General features: G+C 51.5%; 1 protein-coding gene across 1 annotated transcript; it reads left to right on the forward strand.

Moving 5' to 3' along the window:
• Window positions 1-501: 501 nt before the first annotated feature.
• LOC119089567 (sodium-dependent phosphate transport protein 2B) lies at window positions 502-11,519 on the forward strand (the record flags this gene model as incomplete). Its single annotated transcript, XM_037212317.1, is given in 6 exon segments — window positions 502-3,026; window positions 5,293-5,379; window positions 7,925-8,054; window positions 8,937-9,055; window positions 10,202-10,304; window positions 11,391-11,519. Coding segments are annotated over 6 exon segments (724 nt in total), but the record flags the coding sequence as incomplete, so codon positions are not given.
• Between the last annotated feature and the right edge of the window lie 2,314 nt (window positions 11,520-13,833).

Genomic DNA, 13,833 nt, shown 5'->3' on the forward strand with positions numbered 1-13,833 from the left:
ACTAGGCTGGAAATCTCGAGACAGAGATGATGTCATGAAAAATCTATCTTAAAGTTCATGAGGACGCCAGGGTTCCTTTCAATTAAATTGTATTACGGATGGTTGCTGCATTCATTTTGGCATTATCTCAAAATCATTAGTGTACTATTTATGTGTGTTTGAGGCATGATCCTTGCGACGGATCCTCGAAAGTGGCTGGGAACACCGGTCTCAGTTTTGCGGGTAACAGCACGATAGTTATGTTGAGGGTTGTACACAGAAATGCGCTGTGAAGAGCCGTGGGTTGTGCACAGCATTGCGCTATTGAGTGACATGGGCTGTGCACAGCACTGCGCTGTGGCGTGTCGTGGGCTGTGCACAGCACTGCGCTGTGGTATATCGTGGGCTGTGCACAGCACTACGCTGTGGCGTGTCGCGAGCTGTGCACAGCACTGCACTGTGGACTGTCGCAGGCTGTGCACAGCACCGCGCTGTGGCATGTCGTGGGCTGTGCACAGCACTGCGCTGTGGAGAGTCGCGGACTTGCACGACTGCAGTGCGTGATCCCGGGACCGGGGCCTCCAGCCGCATTTGCAATGCTGATGGGTGAGCGTAAGGAACGTTGAGAAGACGCGCACCGATCGCATCTCACCTCGACGCCCGTCCCAAGGGACGAGCTTAGGACCACAGCAGAAGGAGGTCAAAGGCGAGCTCAGGGCCACAGCGGAGGGGGTCAGAGGTGAGCTCAGGAGGCACAGAGAAAGGGGGTCAGAGGCGAGCTCAGAGCCACAGCGGAAGGAGGTCTCGGAGGTGAGCTCAGAGGCACAGCGAAAGGGGTACAGATGCGAGCTCAGCTTTCTTGAGAGCTCTTATCTCACCTTTTGCAGCCAATTTTTTCCTCCATATGTATGGTTCATATAACATTTCTCACAACAAGCGGTTCGAGTAATGTATTCGTTCGTCACTGCTGGCTCACGGGCAACGAACAAACGGATGAATGAATGACGGGTGCCGGACGCCGCTCACGCAGGGCACGTGCGCGTTTCGCCGTTTTACTTAAAATACTCGCCGGCGGTGGCTGAGCGAGCAGCGGGTGGTTTTGACGATAAGAAAATGCGCAGTTGCTATCCGGTAGACACAGATTATGCTTCTATGAGACGGTTGAAAGAATGACAAATAAAAGGACTAATACATTTCACATACATTTCCACACATTTTGTGCTCTTTTTCAACAGTGCAAGTTGTAGCTTGGTTTTGTGAGGCCATGTCACTGCAGTGTTACAGTCCGCTGTTCTGTGCTGATGACCGCTATTCTGTGCTGACGACCACTATTACGTGTTGACAACCGCTGTTCTGTGCCGCTGTTCTATGCTGAAGGCCGCTGCTTTGTGCTGATCGCCGTTCTGTGCTGATCACAGCTGTTCTGTGCTGACGACCACTTCTTTGTGCTGACGATCGCTGTGTTGTGCTGACGACCACTATTCTGTGCTGACGGCTGCTGCTCTGTGCCGAAGACCGCTGTTCGGTGCTCATGACCGCTGTTTTGTGCTGACCACCTTTGTTCTGTGCTGACGATCGCTGCTCTGTGCTGACGACCGCTGTTCCGTGCTGATGATCACTGTTCTGTGCTGACGACCGCTGCTCTGTGCTGACAACTGTTGCTCTGTGCATCAGTTTCGGAGGCGGACACCTGTCGGCGGGCGGGCCGGTCGCTGCTGCAGATCCTGCTGTTGGTCCTGCTGCTCTACCTGTTCGTCTGCGTCCTCGATCTCCTGGCCAAGTCCGTGCGGCTCATCGGAGGGCAGGACAGCCAGTGAGTGTCACTGGTAGTGTCAAACAATGTCAGTGTCAGGGGGGAACGGAGCAGCTCCACAAGGGAATGGATCAATTTTTAAGGCCGTTCAGCGCACTGCAAATGTAAGGCCTATCAATCAGTCAGTCATGAAACAAATGCAAATAGCCGTCGTTACGTATTGGGAGCTTTGAAGCAATGAAGTCAACTAGTTTTTCATAAGATTTTGAGCATAGCGCATGGTCACAGACCAAGCCCAATTTGTTTAGGTTTTTGTAATCAATCATGTGCCGTGTCCAAAATTGTATTACAAAACTATTCGGTTCCAAAATGACCGCTATGATAAGGAGATCATGATCACTTATTTCATGACTAACAGGACACATTTATGATCATTTAGTAAGATCGAAGCGGCAACATGTTCATCCATGCCAGCTGTGACACTGGTGATGTTCAGATTTAGAGTCAACTACGCAGCGCTGTTGCTGCCATCAAATGACCGGGTAACGAAGGCCATATGCAGATAAGAACACGCGCGACTCCCATAAGCATGACGCGAGATTCCGAGATAAGCGTGAGGCTCTGGACCGGCTCCTGCTCTAACGGCACCGCGCATGGGGATCACTGTTAAAAAGTGGACCGACTCTCCGACTAGTGTGGATCAAACACTGATAGCAGTGAGGGCTGGCTTACTGCTAGCTTACTGTTAGTTTACTGCTGGTTTACTGCTACTTTCCTGATAGTTTAACCACAGAAATCGGACTGCCTCTGAGCGGTCATTGTTGAACCGCATTCGATTCTGCTTTGCATTCAAAGCTTGCTGGCCGTACATTTTGGAAGCTGGACGAAGAGTTAAGGGCCCGGTCCGAAAGCATGCAGAAATCTACGCTACCATCTGTGGCCGTCGCGTCATCGTATACGAAATGTTGCTTCAGGGCCGGCTTTTGATGAGCCGTGACCATAAGTGAGGCATTGATCCATAGCCGCCTATTGGTGACCTGCGATGTCTGGCTTCAGGCGGCATGTTTGCCTTAGATTGGGTGTTGCTGACCTGTGACGCTTGACTTCAGGTGGCCCGTTTGCCTAGGGTCGGGATGTGATGACCTGTGGACCTGTGGCTGCAGGCGACATATTTGCACAGGGCCGGCTGCTCAGTAACCCGGTGGTGGATCTGATGCTCGGCTGTGTCTTCACGCTGCTTGTCCAGAGCAGCTCCATCTCCACCTCCATCGTCGTCTCCATGGTGGCCGCCGACTGGTGAGAGCTCGAGTCGGACCTGCCTGGACAGACGGTGAAAGCTCGAGCCACACTTTCCTGGAGAGACAGTGAGAGCTGGAGCCAGACTTGCCTGGACAGACGGTGAGAGCTCGAGCCACACTTTCCTGGAGAGACAGTGAGAGCTGGAGCCAGACCTGCCTGGACAGACGGTGAGAGCTCGAGCCACACTTTCCTGGAGAGACAGAGAGAGCTCGAGCCAGACCTGCCTGGACAGACGGTGAGAGCAGAGCTCGAGCCAGACCTGCCTGGACAGACGGTGAGAGCTCGAGCCACACCTTCCTGGAAAGACAGTGAAAGCTGGAGCCAGACCTGCCTGGACAGACGGTAAGAGCTCGAGCCCTTCCTGGGAGACAGTGAGAGCTTGAGCCAAACCTGCCTGGACAGACGGTGAGAGCTCGAGCCACACCTTCCTGGAAAGACAGTGAGAGTCCGAACCAGACCTGCCTGGACAGACGGTTAGAGCTGGAGCCAGAACCTGCCGGATTAACTCATTGTCGTGTGCTGGGTTTTCGTTTTGCTTTGCCTTGGTTTGTGTTACTTTTTTAACTTGGTGTCCTAGATTTGTTAATCGAGCAACGTTTTCCCATGATGCAGATTAAAAATAATCACTACAGTTGCCACCTCAAGTGCGTGCCAAATTTGTAAACGAAAAACATGTATTCGTCTCCACGTCGTATCCCAACCGTGAAAAAACATATTAATGCATGCATATATTACCTAAAGTTGTCTTTTTACGAAAATGGTCGGTTTACACGATATCAAAAACGGATGCATATATATATATATATATATATATATATATATATATATATATATATATATATATATATATATATATATATACATGCATATATGTTGAGATGAAGTCAGGAGGGATGCGTTACCATTAACACCTCTATCACCGGTATGCTTGGAAGCACGTCTCTTCAATTACCGCATCTTTGCGCTCCGTCATTCTGCAAATGTGACTGGCCCATTGACCCAGCAGCACTGGCTGGCAGCACAGTACTAGTAGTGAGCTCCGACGTAGGAATTTATGTTGCTGAGAAATATTTCCTTTTTATGAGAAAGCAAAGGTAGCTGACATGTTTCCAGGACAATGCTGGCGAGATGAGCAAGTTGTTCTTCTGAGTCTGTTTCGGTTGTGTCTATGGTGTTTAGCAGTCGTCTTCATGATCTCTTTCAGTTACCTTCGAGCTCGTTTCAGTTATCTATTGCAACAAAAACAAAACAAACAGCAACAAAAAACAGCTAAACAGCTGTTTCGATGGTATCCTTATGGAACGTTTTCCACATCTGTATGGGGTTTTCCAGTGGAATAGCAATGCTTTAAAAATTGATCCAAACCCTTTGAATGGATGGATTTCTGGGATGATAGCTCACGCTAAGCAGTGCTTGTTGTGTGAGCTCTGATCTCTACCACCCGATCGCGCAATTCCATGTCAACGGCAGAATTTAGTAGCGAAAGCTTAACGTGCCGCAATGCTCGGCACGGTCCGTCCCCTCTGACTTCAACTGGCCTTCGGCGCGACCGCTGCCACCGGCCACAGGCCATACCTGTCAAGGGCAAATAACGAGCGCCCTAAAGCGGCTCGAACCCACCCTGCTACCGGTGAGTGGGTCGGAAGGCCGGGGCTCCAACCAACTGAGCCACCGGGACGAACAAATATATTCAAGATCAGTATTCAAGATCATTCGGTACAGTTCACAGCCTGCCCTTTTCAAGACTTAAACCCCTCCACTTTCTGAGCTGCACGGCCGCGAAGATGTGCAGACTACTTCAAGGAGACTATTTCAAGGTCATCCAAGCATCAATGACACTACAATAACGTCATTCAAACTCTGCTATTACATTAGCCACGCGACAATGAAGGCCAAGAAAAATAAGATTGTTGAGCCGCTTATATCTGTTGTTCGTGGGTAAAATTTCCAGATACAACGGCCGTCAGTTGGCTCTCAGTCAACGTCTTGCAGGGCACGATGACGTCTTACAACAATCTGTATTGAGGAACAAAATAGGATTACGTAATCTAACAAAGACGTAATGAAGAGCAAACTTACTAAAAATAGAAGTTGTGTTGTCTAGAACAGTCTTCTCCACTAATAGTATACCTATAGTTATTCTCCACTTATATTATGCCCATAGTTATAACTGGCCTTGTTTATTTCATCATATCTGATGCATACGTCAATACCTCGAAATGTGGAACATTCCCTTCAAGTCACCTCTGTGGCCTGTTTCAGTTCTCTCCGTGCGCATCGCCATACCGATGGTGATGGGCGCCAACATCGGCACCAGCATCACCAACGACATCGTGTCCCTCACGCAGGTTAGCGCAACAGCGCCGAGCAGAGCACGCGGCGTGGCATCCGGTCTTAATAGGTGCGCTGAATTTCGTCCAAAGAAGCACTGCATCATGCAGTCACCCGACAACAATGATGCGTTGGTCATGACACGCTAAGTGCTGCAATGTCTCATCAGAAAAAAACACGTCATGAAATGTGAAAAGGATTGTGAATGCGCATCAGGTTTGAACACCTAGTGTTCCCCAACCTGTTAAGATTCATGACTGACATCAGCGCCCCCCCCCCCCCCCCCCCGCCACCCAGATGTACACGACAGGCACACATGATCTCGTGTCTAACATTTTTGCCACAGAATAACCAGATTTGAGATATTTCACGAGGCGCGCTAGCGTTCATGCGATTGGCTTCGTGATGAATCGGGTCAATAACATTTCAATAACATTTAGTTACGCTCGAGTCTAAGGTCAAGTATGCTACCATTGAAGAACCCGCGGCGACTCCCTGGCTGCCTCCCGTTACGACCTGTAAGGGCTCGCCAGCCGTGATGTCGACTTAGGCGTGGCTGCTTGGGATACGCTGCAGCTATTCCATTCCATTCCATTCCATTCCATTCCAGCACATTTAGAGCCTGCGTTTCGGCTTTTCAACACCGCCTGGCCAGGGCTTTCAACATAGGCATGTTCTGACTAAATTATGGAAAATGGAGACATGTTTTTGGACAGGCTGGGCGATTCCCAGATTCATACCGACAGCAGGCAACTTAGTTCTGGGGGTCACAAAGAGAGTCACTCCCGGTACATTCAACGTTATGCACTTCCTTGTGTTTGTCTACTGCGACTTACTCTTTGAGTTGTCCCAAAGATGTTGACCCGATCTCTTCCGTTCAAACGTTATCAATGCGCATAGCGCCGGTTGCGGCAGTGCACCCAGTTTCGTCGCACGTTACGGTACGACTAGACTGCACATGGTGTGTGACTGTGACTGCACGGCCTGAGTTACGTCGCATGATTACACGGTTACGACTGCAGGCCAGACTGCATGGCACATGACTGCACGGCTAGACTGCATGATAAGTAATTGTCTGGCTAGACTGCGCGGCGTGTGACTACACGGCTAGACTGCAGGCCAGAGTGCATGGCACATGACTGCGTGGCTAGACTGCATTACAAGCAACTGCCTGGCTAGACTGCAGGCCAGAGTGCATGGCACATGACTGCATGGCTAGACTGCATTACAAGCAACTGCCTGACTAGACTTCGCGGCATGCGACTACACGCCTAGCCTGCACACGGCGCGTGACTACACGGCTAGACTGCACACGGCTCGTGACTACACGGCTAGCCCGGATGGCTAGACTGTGCAGCTCGGCAGAACATTCCGGTTGCGAGGTGTGCTTCGCGTGGTCATGCTGCTGTAATGTGACCTGCCTCCAATTCGTTAACCTGAAGTGAACCACTTCGGTCTATTTTCTTCAGTTGTAGCTCTGACTCCGCGTCTAGTGAGGTGACCCTGTTGACCTTACCTGACCCTTGTAGCCGAACCTCGGGCTCTTGGGCTCTTACCTGACCGCTGCCGTTTTCACCTGGCACGTGCTGGACGACATTAACTCTGATGGTATAACATTATTCTTGTCATCATGACCCCACGCATCCGCCCCACTTTCCTCATTCTTGCTACACCTCGTATCTTCGCACAATCTCATTTCTCCAGGGCCGGCTGCATGCACCAGCCAGAACGAGCCAAAGGGCGCCCTGGTGGGGGCCCCGTCAGAGCGCCTAGCACGTACTCAGGACAGGGGTCCATGTGCAGACCAAGTCTGGGGGGATGATTCCCCAGGTGCTTGTTGTTCTGCCCCACCTTTATCCATTCTCCTTCGTCTCAAAGCTCGAAAATTGTGATGACTGGCCGAAAGAGTTCTAATCCAAATAGCCTAAGGCAGTGGCCCATCCACTACCCTCATGGTCCTAGTGGCGTGGCCGTCTGTTATGCGCTAATGGCCTGGCCGTCACTGCATTATCTGATGCACGACCTGTGTAATTACAGTTGAGTGCCGTAGTATGCCACCTGTCTGTTATGGACAAACACGTCTGCTTTTGTCTGACTCTCCTGCTGTGTTATTACCCTTGCTGTTAAAACTGTCCGCTCCCGTCAGTCAATTCTTACTACCAAGTTGTATGGTTCTCATCTACCCCTTGTCCTTCTCACCTGACCCCTGCTGTTCTCACCTGACCCCGCCGTGCTCCCTTCACATCAGTCGTTCTCATCTGACTCCCGTTGTTCTCAACTGACATTAGCCATGTTCAGCTGACCCCTGCTGCTCTCACCTGACCCTTGCCACTTGCACCTGATCCCTGCTGTTCTCGCCTGACTCGTGTCATTTCCACCTGACCCCTGTTGTTCTCACCTGGCCCTCGTCACTTGCACCTGACCCCTGCTGTTCTCAGCTGACCCTTGTCATATCCACCTGACCGCTGTCTTCTCATCTGGCCTTTGACATGTCCACCCGACCCCTACCATTTTCACCCGACCCCTGTTGCTCTCACCTGACCCCTCCGTTGTGGTCGACAGTTCCCGGATCGGCATGTGTTCGAGCGGGCGTTTGGCGGCGCCTGTGCGTACGACATGTTCAACCTGCTGAGCGTACTGGTCATGCTGCCACTGGAGCTGTTTATACAGGCTGTCAACCCCGGCGGCGAGGGTAAGTCATCACCGCACCGGCAGACACAGACAGCTGGCGACGTGGTAAGCACAACCCCGGCGGCAAGGGTGAGTCATCACCGCACCGGCAGACACACACAGCTGGTGACGTGGTAAACACAACCCTGGCGGCGAGGGTAAGTCATCACCGCATCGGCAGATACAGACAGCTGGCGGCGTGGTAAGCATGACGCTTTCGCCAGTGCTTTATGCCGCCCACAACGCGGATACTGCCGTGGCAGTTGGCTGCACTGCTTGCAGCGGAGGGAGGGGAGGGGGGGGGGAGGAGGTAAAGCTGGTGGCGAGTCTCGAACCGTCGTGTCGATGGCCTCCCAGTCACAAGACCGGCCCACTCCACCGACTCAGTTGCCACGACCTCGATGCTGTCACTAGCAGGCTAGCACACTAGTTAGTGTTCGGAGATGCTGACGTCGCGGAATAGCTCAGTGTTAGTGTCTTAGTTTCTGCTCGCGCGTCGCTGGATGGTGCCATGGGCGCGAGAAAGCACGTCGGAGTGGTTGCTAGAAATCCGTGTTTTGTAGTGCCTCCCTGCTGCTTTGGAGAGTTTTTTTTGTTGTTGTTATTGTGTTCTTAGGCGAAAAAGCGTTGGATAGTATGGTGAGGTTCGAATGGACACATCCACGCTAAGTGAGAAGTTTTGACATGCGTGTGTGCCTGTACACAAAATGCGAAATGCTTGCCCTTTTCTGCCACGCCGCCTGAACAAAGCATCTCAATTGCTATTGAGGGAGGAAAGAGGATGTAAGCTATTATCACGTTATACCCAGCCTACCCATTCCGTCGATTGTCCATGGGAACGCTTCGCCCTAGCTGCGATACATCAACAAGGTGACTGATGCAGTGCTGCCTCTTTATTGTTTAGGTTACCTCGAATATCTGACGTCAGTGATCTTGAACGCGACGAGGTTCCGGACGACAACCAAGTACCGCATCCGGGTACTGCAGACCATCACTAGGCCGCTAACGGATCGGATGGTGCTGGTGAGCGTCGCCTCCCAACCGTGTGATAGAGGTGGTCAAGAATCGCCGGTGAAGAAGCGACAGACAACGTATTTATCACTGCACCCATTTGTTGAATATAATCTAACACAGGTCAATGAAATGCCACTGCTGGCCAGCCTAGATGAATAAGTAACCGAACCAGTATAATCGACAGTGATGCGTTTCGCAACCTGAAAGAATCCAGTGCAGTATGAAAAGTCTTATCTCTTGATGGGTGAAATGTGCTGCGTCTTAGGTACATATACGCACTTCAAATGCAGCGATTCGAGTTACTCATGTATTTTGCGCTGCAATTATGGTGAAGCTCTGCATATGGATCTTGGCAGAACCTTGGCTAAGAACGATTGTTTTGCTGTCTCCCCCCCCCCCCCCCTGACGGGAGTGTCCAAGTCTTCACCAAAAATGCTTGAAAGCACAAAAGGAAAACAAGCCTGAACTTTTGAAATATGAGCTACGCCGTGCCTTTCTTTTCTCAATGAATATTGTTATGCTCCGCCCAACCCTACCATACATCTACCACGCACACAGCTTGTCCATACCAAAACAGGTCATCTGCAAAGTAGGAGACTTGGTACAAATGAGATAACAGGAACAACGTACGAGATAAAGTAAGAGTATCCTTACATGAGACTTCTCAATATGTAGATATGAAACGTTTCTATTTGTACTCGCGTGGTGTTGTCACGTTTCCCGCACTCCCGCCCTTGCATTCGTATTCCGTACTCCCGTCCTCCTAGATAACTGCCGTGATATTCCGCATTGAAACTTTATTACGATACATTTTTTTCTAATCACTGTTGCATACGCATTTTCTGGTGCAACACAGGCCAAGCTCATTATTGTTCTCACTCAGTTGCGAGGATCATGACATGACAGATTTTTCCTATCAAATGGCACTTAACTCCGACAAATTCACTAAAAAAATACAATTTTGCCCCTCAGAGCTCCCTCCGTTCCCTTTTTCTGCTTCCTTTTCCCCGATTCCTTTTGCCCCGCTTTCCGCTTTTATGCCCCTGCGCCTGCCGTAAGGACTATGTACCGCTCGCGCGACCCGGGGAGGTCACCCTAGCGGCGCGAATCGACGAGGATCGGCACGAATCACAACCTCTGCACCAACGCCGACAGCTGGACGAGGCCGTGCTGGAGGAGTGGGTTCACAACACCACCAACGTCTCGGACAACTCCCTCATCGTCAGGGACTGCGGACAGGAGCACGACGCGCCAAGCTGTAAGTGTCAGGCATCCCTTGATATCAGCATGCTGCCAGCGCATCAGGAGAACGCTGCATCAGGCTCGACAGCCGCTGCATCAGGGCTCTGGTGAATCGGAACACCACTGCTCACAAAATCGCGCCACTGCATCACAGAGACCACTGAGACCACTGCATCTCAGACCACTGCACAAAGTCCACTGTATCTGTGCGTCTGTGCTCTGTGCTTCATCTTTGCTCATGCGACCCCAACATCAGGCTATCACGGCATCAGGTGACACGTGAGCAACCAGCGTAGCCGTAGACCGCTCCGCTTGTTACTGGGCCACGGTAGTATGACGTCATCAGTGAACTCCAGTGAGTCTCAGGGAAGCATTCTGAGAGGCGGAGCCCTGTTCGTGCCAGGGGGGTCGAGATGTGCTGACCAGGGTGAGGTGGTTGTCAGCTGTGTGGGTCCCCTCAGGGCACATTGTCACAGGCCGCGGGCGTGTGACGACGACACATTTCTCACACATTGTCACAAGCCGCGGGCGTGTGACGACGACACATTTCTCACACATTGTCACACATTGTAGCACATTTTCATACAAAGAAGCACATTTTCACACATTGCCACACACTGTCACACATTGCCACACATTGCCGCACGTTGTGACACATTGTCACAACTTGTTTATTCTCACGCATTGCCACAAATTATCACACAATGTCACACATCGTCACACATTATCACAAATCGTCATGCATTGTCACACATTTCACACATTAACACACATTGTCGCACGTTGTCGCACATTGTCACACATTTGTCACACGTTGTCGCACATTGTCACAGATTGTCACTCACACTGTCACACTGGGCGGGTGACAGTGTGAGTGACAGTCACGATTGACTTCCGGTGAGAAGCAACTAACCGACGCTGCTCACTAGACTGGTGAGAAGGGCCTCGGGCTGGGACCTCATCCGGACGCTTCCGCCAACTGATCCAAGATGGCCGCGTGTCGCAGCTGACCTGCTGATGGTCTGCTGACACCGCTGATGGTTAATTGTGCCGCTGACCTCCGCGCCGTCGACGTATATAACCTGTACCCTCTGTTTGCCAGGTGCGTCCCTGTTCAGCTTGACCACATTGAGGGATGACCACGTGGGCATCATCCTCTTGTTCGTCTCTCTCTTCCTCATGTCACTCTGTCTGTTCTGCATGGTCAAGATGTTCGTCTCCGTGCTGAAAGGTCAGTGCTCGAGGCTGCGTGCATCTCTAAACATCCCAGGAGCTTGTCAAAGACGTAAATAATTATCGCTGAGAGGTGGCCACAGAGACCTCATTGACTTCAGAGATCACCATAGGTCCGGAAAGCCACCAGAAGCGTGGGTGCGAGGGGACAGCAACACATTTTTGGCCCCTTTAAATCGGCTTCTTGCCAGGCAACATGCAGCGCCCTGCAGTTGGTGCTATTTATTTTTCTAAACTGGGAGAGGACATATTTCACTTCCACCCCCTTCTTCACCAGTTACCATCCCAACTCAGGCGCATTTGCGCGCATTTTACTCAGCTGCCTCAAGAATGCATCCACCTGTCCGGCAAGTTTGGCTTTGTTTAGCCAGGCGCGGATTCAATTCCAAACAACCGAGCCGACCCCGAGCCTCAGTCAGTGCTTTGGTTTTGACCAGTGAGCTCGCTCTACGCATCAAATGGTTAACAAATCTGAACGCCGCGTTCCAAGGTTCTGAGCTCGATTCCGGACCCGGAGCCACAGGGCCTGGATTGTGGGTCCCTGGTCTAAATCATTCAGCTTCGCTGCACATTGGTCCAAGTCTGAGTCTGAGGTATGAGAACTGATGTCCAAGTCCGAACACATTGTCAGACGGCGCTTGCACTTTGGCTGGCATTGCCTGCGTGTTTTTCTGGTTTCCTATCGCATCCCATTATTCTCCTATTGTCAATATCCCTGCTGTTGACTGCAGCAAGAACACTGCCTGGAAGTCAGAACAACCAGCGGTGGCGCAGCCGAGCACGCAAGGTGTCTGCACGCACAGGCCCTGCCATCAGAGCAGCACAAGGCCCCTGATAACAACGTCTCGCCTCCAAAGTGGCAGGTGACGGTCACAAGAAAATCACCGAGTGTCACAAACTCCCGGAGCAGACTTTAGCCGCACATCAAGGCGGAGCGGCGTCCGGCACTGCCCATGCCTCCACGCCCGCGTGGAGACCGAGGACGGCCAGAGGGCGGGTTAGGGAATGAAGCCAGCACAGACCGAGGCCGGTCAAGGTCAAGACAAAGAACCCTGCGTGGGACATGCCGCTGAACCGGGAGTGTGGCGGGCGCCCTCGCGGTCCGGGCCGGGAACAATCACCGGCAGAGAGGTCACCGCATGGTGAAGTTCCCCGCAAGGGGCTTCGTCCCAGGGCACGCAAGGCGCACCAACAGAACTGACGTAGCCATGGAGAGGCAACCGATTAGGCGGCGCTAGCAGGGGTGGTCAGACAGGGGTCAGAGGGCCGAAGTCGCAGGAAGAGGAAGGCACGTGACCCCTGACCTTTGACACTTAACCCTTGACCGTTGACCTTTGACACTTGACACTTGGGGGCTAGCGGTCAGGCTGAGGAGACGGCGCTTCGCTAGGAAGGCACACTCTATAGCCGAAGCCAACACGTCAGTGGAAAAGCTGGAAAGAACAACTGGAAATTGACGGTCTGCTCTCCGCTTTCGCCACTTGGGACGTAACGCCGTCGCCGCCTTGTATGGAACGGAATTCGCCGACCCCTTATCTCAGCCTCGGGCTCCACCCTGAGCGGTGTGAGCAGTGAAGTTACCCTCGCCAGGAATTGGTCAGCTCCACAGCTGTACACAGTTCTGTTGGGAACGCGGAGAGTGCAGCGCGTTTCTGACTGAAGGACATTGCTGGCGAATGTGCCAGGCTGGATGAACAGCTGTCATTACTGTCATATAATGTCAAGAGGAGCATTAAGAAACAAAACAAATATCGCTGACCACGCAAGATTACAAAATCTTCAGAAGCCAATTTGCGAACATATTCCCCAACTTTGAAGCACCTTGTAACCATGGATAACAGGAAAATAGGCACCCGGAGGATCCTGTGATTGTCACGGGCCCCTCAGGAAAGTTCAAATCCATCAATGATCAAATTTTGTCATTTATGCGAACAATTGCAAGATGCTGATGCCCTGTTTTGTGGATTAATCAACCACAAGGTACAACAAGCCTTGGAGACATATCTTGAATCCTTTGCAAACTTGCACAAACATGCTGAAAGCCCCATATGCAGCCTCGTTGTAACGCTGCAACATCAGCTCCCATAGGGCGCAAGACCGAATCCGAATTGGAGCTCCAGAAACAATGAATTTTTGCACCAGACAGCAGCTCTGATGGAAACCGTACGGGGAGGGTTACCAGGATGGCATCTTGTTAAAGACACAGGTTGTCAAGGGCTCGACAACCCGTCGAAAAAGTCGAACTCATTGTGTCGTCAATAAGCTTAGCCTATCATGGCGTAACGAACTCTAGCTTATTCCATGCAAACGTA

Source organism: Pollicipes pollicipes, unplaced genomic scaffold (genome assembly GCF_011947565.3).
Source record: "Pollicipes pollicipes isolate AB1234 unplaced genomic scaffold, Ppol_2.1 Scaffold_1600;HRSCAF=1878_pilon_pilon_pilon, whole genome shotgun sequence".
NCBI lineage: Eukaryota > Metazoa > Arthropoda > Thecostraca > Pollicipedomorpha > Pollicipedidae > Pollicipes > Pollicipes pollicipes.